This window comes from Gobio gobio (assembly GCF_949357685.1).
Source record: "Gobio gobio genome assembly, chromosome: 12".
Lineage (NCBI taxonomy): Eukaryota > Metazoa > Chordata > Actinopteri > Cypriniformes > Gobionidae > Gobio > Gobio gobio.
The window spans coordinates 25,124,905-25,142,505 of NC_137105.1; the positions used below are offsets into that span (position 1 = coordinate 25,124,905).

The following is a 17,601-nucleotide window of genomic DNA, read 5'->3' on the forward strand; positions in this document are numbered from 1 at the left end:
CATGAAACAGTGTGGGGTATAGCTGCTTGTCACTCTTTCTAGTGACACTGAAAGGGTAGAATAGCTGAGGTGCTGGGACTTGTGCATAAGTGGGTAAAAGTTTAATTCGAAGCAATTTTCCATGCATCCAGGGTTACATGATAATTTCTCATTTACAGAGTGCCAGTGTTTCCTGCACCGCTATTAAGCACTGCTGCTGAATCTTCAGAGTTCTGTTGTCTTGCGATGGCATAAGCCTCGCTGAATCACTGCACACAAAAACCATTAACCCCCTCAAGTCGGCCGTCGCGTCAGCGCGATCGACTCACTTTTTTTCTTATCAATGCCAAAGAGACTCAAATAACTGACGTTTTTTTTTTTTTAAGTGTTATACATCTTTATAATCTGTTGTTTAAATTTTTCACAAAAAAAAAAAAAATGAATTGTGCTTTTTGCAAAATAAAGAAAACAAACATGATGCGTGATCTGCAGCCTCTCTGTCAAAGACGTTCATTCAGATAGTCTTCAGAAAAGGAACTCTAGCTTAAGCCCCGTTTCCACCGAAATTACCCGGAACAATTTGTACCAGGAACTTTTTTTTTACAGAAACTTGCAGGTACTCTAAAGTACCGTGAAGATTAGGCAGTCCGGTGATGTAGGACCGCACGCGACTGCTCCTCCCACTCAGCGACGGACCGTAATAATTTAAGCGCGACACTGCAACAATAACAAGTATGAAGGAGATTCAAGCAGCGCTGCTTTTGCTTGTTATGTATTGGTTTACTAAAGAGGTAATTAACAAAACGGCGGAAAGGAGACGAGCACTGATACTAAAGCGTATTCTGAAATCTTGTAAAGCTAGAGTTAAAATAAGACAATGTATGTTATTATCAGCTATTACGGACATTGACCGTGAAATGGCTGAGATGAATGCGCGCCATCAGACAGAAAGAGCAAGACTGATATTTACTTAACGCAGAACTAACCTCGCAAAAGACTATTAAAAATGCCGGTTGAAATAAAATGCTGAACTTTGAAAAAGTACTACCTCGCGAGCAGGGACTTTCGGAGGGGTAAATATTTTCCCAGAACTTCATTTAGACCCTGGTTCCTGCGGTCGAAACACACTGATACCCCTTTTCCACCAAGGCAGTGCTGGTGCTAGTTTGGAGCCAGAGCCTAGTTTCAAATCAGTTCTTTGTGTTTCCACACCCAAAGCACCAGGTCCGAGCCAGTAAAAGTGGTTCTTAAGTAGCACCAAAACATTGCTGGGCTAGAAGTAAGAACTGATTACATCAGGCGCTGGGGGTGGGGTTACCGTTACCAACAAGACCAACACAAACTTGTGACCGCCATTTTTTAAATAGCAGCTAATGGAGCTAACACCTGCTGCTCGTTTGTAATCTCTGTCTATACAATTTACGGCGAGCTGCACGAATGCGTTGGATTCGCTGTGTTTTGATGCCGATGTAGGATCGTAAAGCCATGTGCATCAATAGTAACCCAACGTTTGCCATTGTTGATGGAAGCCTTGTCCGAGATGCAGCGATGCTGTGCAGACCGATCGCTGTATGACAACGAGTTCAACAAGAGCATATATGACTCCTTGTGCTTTTGATTCACTCATGCAGTGTTTTGATATCATACGGTTACTTTTTGCAGCGTCGATGCATCTCGAACAAGCCTGGTGTGTTTGTTTTTCCCACTGCCTCGCTAGCGTTGCTGAGAAAGATGAGACGTATACAGTGACGTAAGACCTGGCTCTGTTGTGGCTCTCAGCATGTGGAAAAGCAAACGGTTCTTAGAAGGCTCCTCAGTCTAACCAACTATGAACTGGGACTAGCACTGGCTCTGAACCTAGCACCCGATTCATTCTGGTGGAAAAGGGGTATGAGTACCACCCCAAAGTTCCTAGTTCCTGGGGAAAGTTGCTGCGGTGGAAACGTGGCTTTAGTGAATACTTGTCTCACAAACATGAGACATATGTCTAAAGAAACATTGAAATGTCAGGTTTTAAATAATGTAAATCAAATCGAAAACAAATATTCTGTGTTTATGTAATCTGTTTGAAAACCGAGAGATGTCAGTCATTTGTGAGTGTCTCATTATCCGCTAATGCGACCACACCCACGGAGCGTGCATTCTTTAGAGATTCAAATACTACAAGATCCATGCGTCAACGCCCACACATCAACTCAAATAAACACATCAAGTGTAGTGCTATACTTCAGCTACATCGTTTTGAGACGCGTTGAGGAATAATTAACCTCATGAAAAGCTGTTAATTTCTAAGAGCAACGGATTCAGCTGCTGATTGTAAGGTAGGCCAAGTTTATTCTGTTAGCATCTGTGAATATTAAACGCAAAAAAGACAGTTTAAATATGAATCCTGCTGCAACATAAAATGTCAGACTGTTTAGACAAGATTTATTTGGCCTGTTTTGGACACATTATGAAGTGTTTATTGATTGTGAAAAGTGAACAGCACAAATAATAAAGGATGCATCATTCGATGCGCAATATATCAGAAGACATGGAGTTTGTCAGAAATGATTTTGACTTCATTAAGTTGTTTTGTAGAAAGCCTTTCTTTAAAGTGAATTTTGTTTTGTATAAATTGTATCTTAATTTTAAATCAATGTTTTTAATATATTTGCTTCTTATTTAATAAGAATCAAATATAGCAGACAATAGCCTCAGCTCTGCGTGATCATGCATTGCACGCATGTCACATAAATGAACCGAAACTCAAAATGATATTTGAGTATTGTGTGTATCCGATCGTTTACAAAATCAAATGATTCTGAAAAATGTTGCCATTGAAATCACTGGGAAAAAGTGTCCCAATCAACCTGAATTCACCCTATAATCTTTGAAATCATAATTGCATTGCATTATGTTGTTTTAAATCCCAAATATTTTACTTATAACATTCATCATCACCAATTATTAATTTATTTGTATTTACTGAATACTGAATTGGGTTCGGTGTCACAATATTACGCTTTTTTTTTTTTTTTTAGCATGAGACTTCTTTCAAAAACATAAAAAATAGTACACTGCAAAAAATGCTCTTCTTGGTATATTTTGTCTTGTTTCTAGTTTAAATATCTAAAAATTCTTCAATCAAGATGCATTTACTAGATAAGTAAAATGACATAAGATATTTTTTCTTTTTTTTGTTGAAAATAAAAAAGTAGTTAGTTTTTGCTTAAAGGTCCCATGGCATGAAATTTTCATTTTATGAGGTTTTTCAACATTAATATGAGTTCCCCTAGCCTGAATATTGTCCCCAAGTGGATAGAAATGTTGATCGGTGTAAAACCGAGTTCTGGCTGTCTTTCTCTGCCGTTGAGAAAATGACAGGCCAGACTAGCCAATCCTGAAGTCTCCTGGTTTGACGTCCAAGCAGGAACGGTTACCTCCCTTTCCTCCGCCCAGAATCTGGCACGCCCATGCAAGCGCTCGAGAGATTATTGCTTGTGAACGAGTGATTCTCAGTGTTTGGATGTACAAATGAAAACAGAAGTCTTTTTTCAGTTCCTTCTGATCTGTGATCAGTGATTTCTTATGTGTAGCTAATTATTTATTATTCGTGCACACACTGCGGCTTCTCTCTCTCCCGACAGAACGGAGATGAACCTCACGCACGCCGAAGCTCGGGCTGCACTGACCGGTCGGCCTTCAACATACCCGACCCCCAGTACTGCATCTGGCCCACAGCGGAGGCACCAAACGCGGCGCGAGATTAAGCAAGGGCTAGGCAGCTTTCCCCACAATAAACTGGATTACATTCGATTACTGCTGTTGTGTCTTTGTTTGCGCTGTGTACTCAATGCGCGTCACTGACGGTTTTCATATGATAGGAACATATCTAAAAAATAATGCTATTATCAACACTTACTCGTAACTCGTTCATCTCGACAGCTGTAATGGTACTTTGCATGTGTTACAAAGTTGGTAATAATGATGAAGAAGGACTCGGTGTGACTAGGGTTGCCACTTTTGATTTGTGAAAAACCGGGACACTCAGATAAAAGATGTTTGTTTGTTTGTTTTTTGTTTTTTTTGGGGGGGGGGGTCAACCCATATTTGCAAATATACTATGTTAACAGTTGTAGGACTCCCTTTCTTTGTCATAAACGTTGCAATGGCTATAGATTTTTGCGTTTGCTTAATGAAAAACTCGGGTGCTTCTTTGTTTTTGCATGATTTTCCAGCGCTTTTTTCCCTTCATATTTAACTGAAATTTTGGCAGGACACAAAACACAGGTAGTGGAGAACGGGTCTCCTTGGGGCTGGGCCTTACCCATTCAGAAAAGTTCTCTCTTTTCGCCCAGTCTGAGTTGCAGGTTGTAAATCGTTTTATCTTTGACACTGGTGGTGGCTCATCCGATTTTGTTGCGTTATCCTCCTAGTCCGTCTCTCCCCCCATTTCACAAAACTGAGTTAGTATAAAGTTTTAAAAAAGCTAGCAACTGAACACTGTTTTATCCTGCATGTGCGTGGATGGATGCGTGCGTGCGACCGACAGCACACAGGATTGGATACATAACCATGAAGAAAACACAGTAACAGTATAAGGAAACGGTTTAATTTGAAGCCAGGAAATTCTAATTAAGTACATTTTCACAAAAAAACGGGACAATTTGTGTCCCGGGAAAGAATATAGATTTTCCGGGACAGACGTTAAAAAAAGAGAACAATCCCTGGAAAACCGGGACGGGTGGCAACGCTAGGTGTGACTGGGACTCGTGTTTATTCAGAACTCTCAGATACAAACACAATAAACTCGCGCTGACTGACAGCGCTCTCATAACTCAGTAGTTACTATAAATAACTTTGTTAGCAATCGTTGAGCTCCGTCTCTGGTACGTTAGTGATGTCCGGTTCGCGAACGATCTTTCTTTTGAACCGGCTCTTTTTAGTGAACCGAATCAGTTCACCAAATCGGACTGAATCGTTCTAAACGGTTCGCGTCTCCAGTCAGCGCTGATCCATAATTTACTAAAGTTACTAACTTTCTGACATGAGTGACAGTCCCTCCGACTAGAAATAGACTAATAACCTGAAGTATATGCTGTAACTACAACCGTTCACTGAACTGAGACTGACAGAACTGATGAGAAGTGAACTCAGGTCCATCCATCTCTCTGGCAGCAGCTCGTGCCTGCTCGTGGCTGGTAGACCTCGTTAAACCATGCCCCCTCCGCTCATTTCAAATGCAAAGATGTCAGCCAATCACAACAGTGGGCGTTTTTACTGAAGTCTCACAGCAGACACGCCTCTTGAAACAGGGCATTCAGCCACAGGGCAAACATCAGTATTGAAAAAAATGCCTTTTATTTCTAAATTATGACATTTTATGATGTAAAAATCATACTAACAATATAAGTACACCTCAGGAAACATTATAAAATAATAGAAAAATGCCATGCCATGGGACCTTTAAAACAAGCAAAATGATATGCCAATGGGGTAAGAAAAATAATCTTGTTTCTGATTGAAATCTTGTTTCTGTCCCAAACAGAAATAAGATTATTTTTCTTACACCATTGGCAGATAATTTGGCTTGTTTTAAGCAAAAACTCACTTCACTTTCCCCCAGAAATTTCACTTATCTAGTAAATGAATATTGATATTGATGAATAAAGAATTTTTTGATATTTTGACTGGAAACAATAAAAAATAAAAAATAAGAAGAGCATTTTTTGCAGTGTAGTCAAATCTTTTGATCATTTAAAATATAATAGGCCTTTGTAGTGTGCCTTTGTTGACTACATTCTAAATAAATGTATTTCCTTTGTCCTGTTGCTCTCTGTGTCATTATACAAATTTAAGTGCCCCAAAAGTGCCCGAGAAGTCGAAAAAATAAATAAAAAGAATAATTCTTAGGGGAACAATAGGGCTCTGCGCCCTTTCAGGGCTTGGGCCCTAATAATTCTTAGGGGAACAATAGGGCTCTGCGCCCTTTCAGGGCTTGGGCCCTTATAAGACATCACACCTTTGGTGTGAGTTTTTTATTTTTTATATTACAACTATCTTAGGAGCACATCTTTGAAATCTTTGTTTCCCAAGCACCACTAATATCAAACATTTGAGAAAAGTGATGTCTTGCTTTGCAAGCCCCACTAATAAAGTGTAAAAACAAAATCAGTATGTTGGCTCTCTCAAGACTGCGCATCTCACCTTTAATTGCATCTTGATGCACATCCACTTGGCTGGCAGGTATGCAAGGCGAGTCATCTGGGCTTAGCACAGCAGGATAGAGTGAGAGCTCAGGAAAAGAATCAAATTCAGACCCAGGCTGAGTCCTTCAAAACAAGTAAAATCAGCATCAAGCCCTCCACCTACCCACTCTCAAGCAATTCAATTCTTCCAGCTGAAATATACTAAATGTTATACTATAGTTGTCAGATTTTAATGCTTATTTGAAATATTTTATTGAAACTTAAACTTTAAATTGTGGAGAGTACAGTCCAGTGAACTGACTTAAAGGTACTTCCCCAAAACCATTCTGAAAGCATCAGAACACTTAGCTGGAGCTGGTCTCCAGACAGCTAGATGACTTCCCTCTACATTAATTAGTTTTCTGGTTAATGACTACAGAGCCACAGCGGTGGTTTCCTCACAGCTGGCAGGAGACTGGGTAGTGATTTAAACATCTCACTGAAATCTCTTTTGTCCCTCAATTACTAGATAGAAATTGATAGATTCAGAAGAAAAACATTTATTAAAAAAATATATGATAAACCTCACTCACATGTCAAATTCATTTTCCCTGAGAATTTCCTTAAATCTCTTCATGAAGATTTTTTCACTCTGCGCAAACTCTACAAAGCCTCGATCTGAAACAGTAATCATGGAAACAGAGTTGGGCAGCATGGTAAATTAATATTAATAGTGGTGCTATAAAAAATATGCCAGCACAAGAGCTTTCCTCACCTTGTGATTCAGGCATGTCAATATGAGAGCTTTCACTTCTCTCCTGTCGTCGCTGTTTCTCATCATCCCAGATGGCCTGGAGACCAGGGTTTCTACCAATCTGATCTGGACACAACATATATACATATAAAAAAGCATACTCATGAGTTCACCACACAAATAGCACAACTCCAGAAAGACTCAACTAAGGCTTACAGTCTCCTTCCCTTCCTCTTTGTACAGATAAAAACACATATGCACACATACATATTCAAACACGCTTGGTTGGGCTGAGCACGTAATGCTTGCGTACAAGCCATCGCCGTTTTTTTGGGGTTTGCGCGGGGATGGTGATGGTGGTTTCAAAACTATTTCAAACCCATTTCATAGTTTGCGTTCCCGGCCCGCCAAGTGCTGTTGCTGTGCGAATGGGGTCCGGAACACATTGGGGGTTTTCTGTTTTAGCTGACCAAATTAAATAACTAATCAGTTTTTACAACAGACATTAAATCAATCAAAAACTTACTTTAGCTTTTCTTCTAAAACAAAATTAATTTCCTATTATCACTGTTTATATAGTGCTTTTTACAACTCAAAGCAGCTTTACAAAGGTGACTTGACTTTTTGCCAACAAGCTAAAAATACTAGCCTAGAAATCTAGACGCACCCTAGCGGCAGAAAATTTATTTTGCCGCGAGTGTAGTCTAGCAACTCTCGGTAGACCTGAGAGCTGGAAAAACCAAACTCTGGTCAGGCCAATCACAGCGTGTGTAGAGCCGGTGGGCGGGCTTAACATAATGATGGCACGTCACGGCAGAGTTGCGAAGGTTCTGTGTGCTACTCGTAAACAAAGAAGCTGACGAACAGCAGTCTTTTAAATCGGCTTTGGCCGCAACTCTGGAAGACTTGGAGTTAAGCTTTTCTTTGAGAAAAGAACAAAGAACGGCACTGAAGTCATTATTAAGATGATATGTTCGAAGTTTTGCCTACCGGATTCGGCGAAAGTCTATCAACTAACGTTAGCTCGGCTTCACCTTCTTCTTTGCTCTGGTTGGTTGTGGTGCTCATGGCGCTATCCAATTGCGTGCAGAAGGAATTTGAAAGACAACCGTTTATCCCACCCCTCTGATTGAGCCCTGTCCATGGTGAGTTTCCAGACCCAACATCTTGATGTGGGTCTGGCTTGTCAGGCTATAAAAATACATGATAGCACAAGCATTGGGTGAAAGTTGTCACTGCTGTATACAGTCTAAAGATTGTCCGAACTATTGATCAACCGATATATTGGCATTCTTAAATTAACTTTTAGCATTTTTTTCCCTTTCAACGACAAGTGTAGGCTTTTATTTTGACAGCGCTATGAACAGTGCCTGAGCACAGGTGCACAGGATCTCCCATTCTCTGTCTTCAGTAGTTTACGGTCTAAAAAGAATTAAGAGATAATATTATGTAGTACTGTGAAAGTGAATGGTATGTGAAAAAGTATTATTAGGGGCCAAGCACCGAAGGTGCGAAGGCACCTATTGAAACCGTTTCCGCATTCTTCTTCTTCCGCCATTGAAGTCTATGGCAGCCCATAGAACCGCTTGTGGGAAAGTTATGAAATTTGGCACACTCCTAGAGGACAGTCCCAACATTAAACAAACCAATTTTGGAGTCTCTAAAAAAAAAAATCCCTCTAGTGCCACCACCTGTCCAAAGTTTGACTCATGTTTATGCTAACAACTTTTGAACCATAAGGGCAAGAAACAAAATTCTTTTTCCTCTGATTCCTTGGCTCAAGTCCATTGGTTCTGGTTCAATCTTAATGAGGAGTTGCCCACAGGTGGCACTATAACCAACTAAATAATGGCATATAGACCACCATTGGTGCTCGGGCCTTAATTAAATCAACAACAATAAAATGAAACATACAAATCCCATTCAAATGTTCCTTCCTTTTAAAACTCATTTTACTTCTTTAAATATGTCTGATAGTAAATCATTCCATATTTTCATTCCTCTATATATTATAATAGTCCATTGTTGTGCAGTGGTTTTCAAAACAAAATACATGACTCCGTGCACACTTTAAAACAGGAGGAAGATCATTGGTAAAATAATGATGATAATAATAGTCCTAAACAACTTCCTCGAGGAACACCACATTACTCTTTAAAATCTGAATAACTTCCATAATAACATACACATTCTCACATATTAAACAGATAACTTTTAAACCAATGCACAATTAGAAGTAAATTTGTGACATTTCAATTTATCCAGCAATAATTTATGATCCATTACATAAAAGGCTGAGCTAAAATCTAACAATACAGCTTCTACTAAGTTATTGTCATCAATTTGTGCTCATACTACTCCCTAATATTGATCTGTAATTCATATTTAGACATAAAAAAACAAAATGAGATATTTTCACCAAAATCGACCAACATATGTGTGGGCTCATTCTGAGGACACAAAAAAAATTGTGGGATTGTGCCTCTTGGTGGCGCTATAATAGAACACAACATGAAATTCCCATTGACTACAATGTAGTATTATGATATAAAATGCTAATGCTATACTTTAATGGCTAATTGTTGCAGTTGGTCTAACACTCCCAGCCATGTTGGCATGTCTTATTGTCTTATTTGCGCTTGGCCCCGGTATTGCTGCTTTCAGCTATATTAATTTCTCATAATTGTCAACATTCAGCAAATACACATCTATATTCAAACAATACATCTTTGAATATCTAATAAACATTTAATTCCATAACCCTTGCAAACTTTGGAAAATCCAGCTGAGAGATCTTCTGAAGTGTACATTTGTAGCCTGCATAAAAACATGTGTACTCTGCTTGACACTCTAGACATTTTAAACTATATCCAGTTGGCCGCTGTGTCATATTCACGGTGTACTGTATGCAACATAACCGCTATCTGGCCTTTATCTGAGAAAATATTAAATGAAAAAATTTGAATAGGAAACAATACTAAAATAAGATTACAGAATCAAGAAGGTTCTATATAAATCTGTTTATTTTACATATTTTTGAGTTCAAATAATTTTTTTTGCCTATTGATTTATATTGCCCAATTAACCCTCTGGAGTCTGAGCTCTTTTGGGGCCCTTTAGAAGTTTTGACATGCTCTTACATTTGTGTTTTTTTCAGTTGCTTATAAACACATAAATGGCAAAAGTGTAATTACACTGTATTCAGCACAAACTGGGCTACCATAATATGTGAGCAACAAATATTAAATTCTTAAATCAAGATTAATTTACTAGATAAGTAAAAATGTCTGAGGGGAAAATCAATGAAGTGAGTTTTTGATTAAAACAATCTATATTATCTGCCACAACAATTTATGATTATAATTTATGATTTATTACACCAATTTATTAAAACACAACAATTAATGAGATTAAAACCATGTTTGAGTCTTAGATCTTTTAAATTATGTATAGTTTGTCAAGGTAATTACTTACATCTGACAGTAATTTTGAGCTAATTTAAACAAAGAAAGCTTGCTTACAGAGTAAACTTAGCCTAATTTTTTAATGATTTTAATGTGCAAATGACACAATTCTGAGCGTGAAAGAAAATGACACATTTAATATTTTAAAAATGATTTTATTTACAACACCAAAACGCCTGGAACTCAAAGAAGTGTTGTGGCGGATGCATGACACAAATAAATAAAAGTCTGACAGTAGGGGTGTAACGGTACACAAAACTGATGGTTCGGTACGTACCTCGGTTTTGAAATCACGGTTCGGTACAGCAGTTTTACAAAATTGCTTTTTATTTATTTTTCATATTTAACAGTGGTTTACTGAAGAAGGAAAAAGGTGCCTGTCCGTGAATTAATTAAATTATAGCTAAAAGTTTATTGAAGATATTTCTGTAAATTATATAGGGAGCTCTTACTTGCACATTAATATTAAAGTTTAACAACAGAGCCCAAACTATTAGCCTAAATTCAGTTGCTATTTATTTTAGGTATAATAATCAACACTCAAATAACAGTACACAAACATGTAAACTTCACATAAGGCAGTTTTTGCATTAACTTATAAATCTAATTATAAAATAGTTTTTTCTCCAATTCGTTGTTGAAATATAATAATCTATACACAGTGTCTGTCATTTTCATGATAGGTTTATTTAAACATGCATGAAATAAGCAAGACATCACTAACAGGTTCAGTAGAATATAATGAATATATAGGCTAATATAGAGCATATATTTAGTGAAAGAGTTGATTTCTCTAATGAATAAAATTCTGTGGACACTGAATGACTGTCCGAGGTAAATGTGATGCTAACATTACATGACATTGTTTAGTTTACAAGCAGTTATATTGAGGTCTTTCCGCCGTTGAAACACTGATTTAGCGATTACACCACGTATATACATGACAGTAAGTTGTAATGTATCCTCAGCATACCTTCAGATGGTCATTCATGTTTTTTCTTTAGTAAGAGATGATCGATCGCCTTCACAGATGATCGCGTTCATGCGGGCGCGGCCGCTTGAACTGTGATCACTGATCAGTCACGCCACATAGAGCGTCAAAACGGCATTCATCGTTTGAATTTCGTAATAAAATGGACAGAATACTTAATATGTTCGTGTGGGAACTCGGATTGAAGTGTGTTCCACGCTTGAAACAAGCCGACCGTGAACTGTTAAAGATTGCACTCGGTTACACGCGTGCACCTTATAAACTTAACAGATTATAATGATGTATAACACTTGCCTGAGTGATAAAAAAAACGACAGCGTTATTTGAAACTCTTTGGCACTTATAAGAAAAAAAAGCGAGCTGGCGCGACCGACGACCGCCGACTCGAGAGGGTTAATTATTTCTAATTTAGTAAATACTTAAAATATAATTTTATTGCAACAATGGTTAGGCATACTTTCGGTTTTATATCAGCCACCCTGCTCTGTAAGAATAAATTAATGTAAGAAAATCCATATCGGTCGATCACTAATGCAAATGTTTTTGTGACCCAACCAATCAAACCATATTAGGGGGTATGTGACCATATTGCATTTATAATGTTAGTGTAAGGGGGATTAGCTTGTGAACTCTTTATGGATAGGAACAAGGTTTGAGGTTGTGTTTAAAATCAGAATGTCCTTTCGTCGCACTAAGCCTATAGAGGTCAATGGCTTCGCAGTTTTCAGTGAGGCAGTGCAAATCAGTGTATTTGTCAAGTGTCTGTGCTATTTTTCTCCAGAAGTTATGACCAATAAAATGTCTTTGTATTATTTAAAAATACAGTTGCAGCTTTCTCAAAACCCCTCACACAAGTGCTTATCAATGCAGGTGTCTGTTGTTGTTGCAATCTCCGGTATTTTTGTTCTGTCTCTTTAGTTTAATTTTCTACTGTGAAACATTTAATCATGTAATCAATCCCTTTAATCATATAACAATGTTACAATGTTACAAAAATCATTAAAATTCGTCAGAATTTTGTGTGTTCAAGCATACTATTCAGGTGACGATATTTGTGCCACATGTACTGTACACGGACCCTCATGTATATGTAAAAACTGAAGTATAGGCTTTCATGCTTTCCATAATGACAAGTCCCAGACATATCAATGAACCAAAGCACCAGTTTTAAACTTTGCGGCTGTTAAAAAGAAAATGTATCTACATAAACGTGTACAGTTAATGTGCTCAAAAATATATTCAGTGAAATAAAAATCTGGAAGTGTGCCAACCTTTTTTTCTTTTGCACAACACCACGGATTACTGATTAGTGATGCATGCCGTCACAGATGTTATTACCCAGTGTAAGCAGGAACTCACTCATGCTCACACAAACACACACACAAAATCAACAAATCCTTACTCTCAATTTCTAAACGGTTGAGAACATCAGCAGCCACGGCATCGACCTCCAGCTCGCACACACTCATCCGTTCCACCTCCACTAAAATCAGAGAACTGCAAAACACACATGAAATAAAGGTAAAAATGCCATACAATGCTGGTATGTATTGACATATATAGCAACAACACACACCTTGGTATGTTGTCCTCCTCCCAGCGAATGCACATTGTATCCCTCAACTCACTGTCACTGAGTTTGGACGGGCTGGTGCTGCCCCCTATATTGAACATCTGCTCTCCTACAGAAATGAGTAGTAATAGAAGTGCAAGGTGCACAAAAGTAAATGTATTGAGTTGAGAACTGTTATTATAAGTTGGACATAATGAAGTGAAGTATTTTATTGCTGAATTCTGTTTGATTCAGTTATTTGATTTGTGAACTGGCTTGACTGTCAAATGATTCCTTGTCAAATGATTCATTCATTTGAAAGCAATTTATTTTTGAAAACTAGTGTTTTTCCATGATGTATGTGCATATCTGAATGTAAATATGAATACAGCCAGAGAAACCAAGCTCTAAATTGTCTTTATACCCTCTTTACCTTTATACCTCTTTAAGCAAAATAATGTGAGAAACTTGAAATGGAAGTACATAGTTCCTGACAGTAAAGCACACACTGTGTGTAGTCTCAAGAGAACAACCATACATTATTACATTCATGTTTTATTACCTTGTTGTAATAATAATGTTGCATAACATTTATATAACACTTTTTCTTGGCACTCAAAGCGCTTCACATGGAAGGGGGATCGCAACCACCACCAATGTGCAGCATCCAGCTTGGTGATGCGACGGCAGCCATATTGCACCAGAACACCCACTATACACTAGCTTATTGGTGAAGAGGAGACCGTGATGAAGCCAATCAGTGTTTATATGGGTATGAGTATGAGGCCATGATGGAAAAAGGCCAGTGGGCAAATTTGGCTAGGAAGCCGGGGATAAACCCATACTCTTTTTCGAAAGACATCCTGGGATTTTTAACCACAGAGTCAGTACCTCAGTTTAACTTCTCATCTGAAGGATGCTTTTCTTGACAGTAGTGTTCCTATCACTATACTGGGGCGTTAGGACCCACATAGACCACAAGGAGAGCACCCCCTACTGGCCTCACTAACAACTCCTCCAGCAGCAACCTATTTTCCTAGGACGTCTCCCATCCAGGTACTGAACAGGCTCAACTCTGCTTAGCTTCAGTGGGCAACCAGTCTTGGGCTACTGGGTGATAGTGGTTTAATCATTTATCCTTTAATCAATCCCTTTAATCATATCACCATTTGTTATTTAAAATCCCATTAAAGAATTTGTCTTTCGTATAGTGTTGTGTTGGTCTTATGACTATGTGGTTTCAATGAATATTTGTCTTCATGATTTAGAGGCAAAAGAACATCTCCATTTCAAGGTTTTTTTTTTACTATCAATGGACCATGTTGTGAAGCAGTAATGCTTAAGTGTGTTAAGAAACAGTCATGAAATTGTATTTTTTTTAGTAAACTTAAGAGGCCTTTTATTTCATTAATATTGTAATATCTGCACAGTCTTCACAATGTGGCATGAAGAAGGGTGCAGCAGAGTGCGGTGGGAGATAAGAGGAGCGATGACAGTCAAGGACGAGAGAGGACAAGGCCTCAGACTTAATGTTTTTGTTTTATGTTTATATGCGCCAGTCATCCATGAGGGGCTGCCACTTTACTTTTATGTTTTGTTGTTTGTTTATTATAGGATTAAAGTTTGTTTAACGTAACCTACATGCATGCAAATGATTAAAGCACATAAATATTAGACCCGGAATATATTTATTTAATTGAATCGCAGCCTTTGTGAATTCACAATAGCACTATGCTGCGAAAACTCTTATTTACTTGTGTTGGCTGTGCGTTTTTAAATGGTTTTATTTTAACGCACAGCCAACACAAGTAAATTGCAATCGACAGTATTTTAAAATCGAGTACTCGAATTGAATCGTGACAGCCCTAGTATTATTACAAATCCTCAGAAGTTAAGCCTCTACATTAATCCTGTTTAAAGCATCACTACTAAAACAAAAAACAAAAAAAAACATTAAAGCTAAAAAGGAAGGGGGGGAGGTCTATATAAACAACAAAACTTATCAGACTAGTTGGATGTTGGTCTAGTTGACTACCCTGCCATTTTACATGTTGGTCAGATAGACTCTAGGTGGACGGCACTTTGGGCAACATGAATCAGACAATTATGTTGATAATCAAAAGTCTGGCAATGCAAGACTACTTCTTGTGTATGCGTGTGCCTGCATTCGTTACCTTTTGCACTGCTTTTTCGAAACTTAACAGCAGCAAGACTGATCATGTTCATGCCGTAGAGGTTGTAATCGATAAAGAGCTGCAGCAGGAAGGGAATATGAGCTTCATGGGGCTGAAAACTCTTATTCATTACAGCTCCACCCTGCAGGAGTTCACTCACCCTACAAAGAGAAAACATGCATTCAATCAGTAACAACAAACACATATTTCACGTTTTATGTTTTATGAAGACTTTCCATAGACAATGATTTTTATATTGTACAAACAATTCAATCTACTAAACCTACCCACAGAAAACTTAACATTTTCAAAAAACAAACCGCTTATAAATCATACTAATTGATAAGGACAAGGATTTAGGATTTGTGCCATTTTTGTGGGGACATTTTGCTGCAACAATGTAGAGTATACCTGAACCACCCACACACCCCTGAATTCTAGAGCACACCACTGAATTCTAGAACACACCACATCACTAAAGGTTAGTTTGGTAATACATTTTCAGTAGTAGATACCAATAAAAGACAATTTTCATGAATCTTGATACCTATTTTAGTACAGCAAAACTATTGATATTTTATTGTTAAATAATATTAAATTACATAAAAACAATGCCCTGTAACAAAGCTTCTCTCAATTAAGTGAACATTGCTTCAATACATTATCGTGAGAGAAAAAAAAAAAAAATTCTCCAACACACAACATTTCCCTCGTCTTGTTATGACAAGATTTGTGCTGTTGGAAATCCAGAATTTTCCTTGATGTAGCAAATTAGCATTAAAAAGGGCTTGTAAAAAGGGCTTTTCACACTTGAAATAGTTAACCCTGGGTCATTCTAACCCCTGTGTAAACGGAATCCTGGGATATCTTGCTTCGGGTAAATTACAAGCATTTTGAAATGTGGAGTTAATTAATCCTGGCTAGGTATTCATAAGGTGACGTTTCACATTGTATATTACTAAACCCTGGGTTAACGTCCTTATTTGCATATTCTCGATGCCAGGGTCACTGACTGGACAAACGCAGCATGTGACCCATTTGCATAAAGGCTCTAGCATTGCGCGTCCTCATTTTACACATTGCTGAATAGGGCTGGACGATTAATCGAAAAGTAATCGAAACCAACATTCAGAACCTCTAACCGACATAATTTTCCCATGTCGGTTATTTCGGTTTTAGTCACGTGACTCCGCCCCGTCAGTCACATCAAGTGCAGTTTGCAGGCACATGGAAAGATGCAGGAGCAGTTATCTTTGTTTATAGATGCTCAGAATTACTATGGTAATTGCATGTTTTACATAGTTTTTACAGGCAAGTTAATCATAGTTCTTATATGCACTGATAAACATGCAGAGACGGCGCGCAAGCCCCAAAGCCAGATCACTTTCACTTGCGTCCTCATGAAGTTTGTCAATTAAATGCATTTAAAGGCTTGCCAGTTTGAACATTAAAGCGATTGTGCACTATTCAAGAACAACAATATGGAAAACTTCTCCGTTCAGTGCTCATGAGCTTTTTTCTGAGTCTCAGAGAGCAGAGTCGTGATACCAGATTACTTTCACTTGCGTCATTCACAAGGCTTTGTCAATTGAATGTGTTTTAAGGCCTGCCAGTTTGAACATTGAAGCAATTTTAGACCATCAGATGTGTATTATGTTGAACTAATGCCTGATATATTGTGACACACGAACACTCAGATAGTAGCTCGCACATCACGTGAAGATCGCGCAGGCAGAAAGGAGAGCAGAAACTCATTGTCAACGCTGCCCTGTGATTTATCACTAAAGTAGCTTAGAAACTCAACTGTTATAGCATAGATTTGTCTACCTTTGAAGTAACTACCACAGCTTCATAATTAATAGAGATGGTATGACTAATTCACACACAATCACTCATTAATGCAATCAAATAAATGTAATGTAGGCCTAATATGCTAACTGTATCTAATGTACAACAAACAGAAATCTGCCCCATAGACAATAACTGCTGAAAGTGAACCGTTTCCATCAAGTATTTTACAATCACAAAGAAATGCACTTTCATTAGAAAAAAAATATCCCACGTTTAATAGTAGGAAATATTTACAGTAGCTACAAACCTTATCAGTGAACTATGAGGGCAAAAAAAGGAAAGCAAAAAAAAAAAGACACCAGCAGCAAAATAATCATTCATTAATCGTAATCAAGGTAAAATTTTTAATTAATCGTGATTTTTATTTTTGGTCAAATCAGTACAGCCCTATTGCTGACTGTAATATCAAGTTTTTTCTGAGTGAACTTTTCAAACTATTAAAAAGGTAAAAATTAAACTTCTTCACTCCAATAGTCACATTTACCATCGCCGTTTGACATTTTTTCTATAATACACAGAAACAACTGTTTATATACATTGCACAATGTTTCTGCGACTACCCAAAGTGCACGAATTGCAAAGCATCTATTTGTAACATTATAACACTGCACCTTTACACAGGGTTAAAAGCAGGGTTAAGAAAGACTATAACCCAGGGTTAAGCAG

At 37.8% G+C, this 17,601-nt stretch overlaps 1 protein-coding gene across 1 annotated transcript in view; it reads right to left on the bottom strand.

Moving 5' to 3' along the window:
* Positions 1-17,601, bottom strand: part of rev3l (REV3 like, DNA directed polymerase zeta catalytic subunit) — a 151,314-nt gene that overhangs the window by 68,052 nt on the left and 65,661 nt on the right. The window contains exons 4-9 of the mRNA XM_079831491.1: positions 15,085-15,245; positions 12,935-13,040; positions 12,761-12,855; positions 6,925-7,029; positions 6,743-6,827; positions 6,169-6,293 (exon numbers count right to left, since the gene is read on the bottom strand). Of these exons, the coding sequence (XP_079687617.1) occupies positions 6,169-6,293; positions 6,743-6,827; positions 6,925-7,029; positions 12,761-12,855; positions 12,935-13,040; positions 15,085-15,245 (677 nt within the window). The remainder of the gene's footprint in view (positions 1-6,168; positions 6,294-6,742; positions 6,828-6,924; positions 7,030-12,760; positions 12,856-12,934; positions 13,041-15,084; positions 15,246-17,601) is intronic.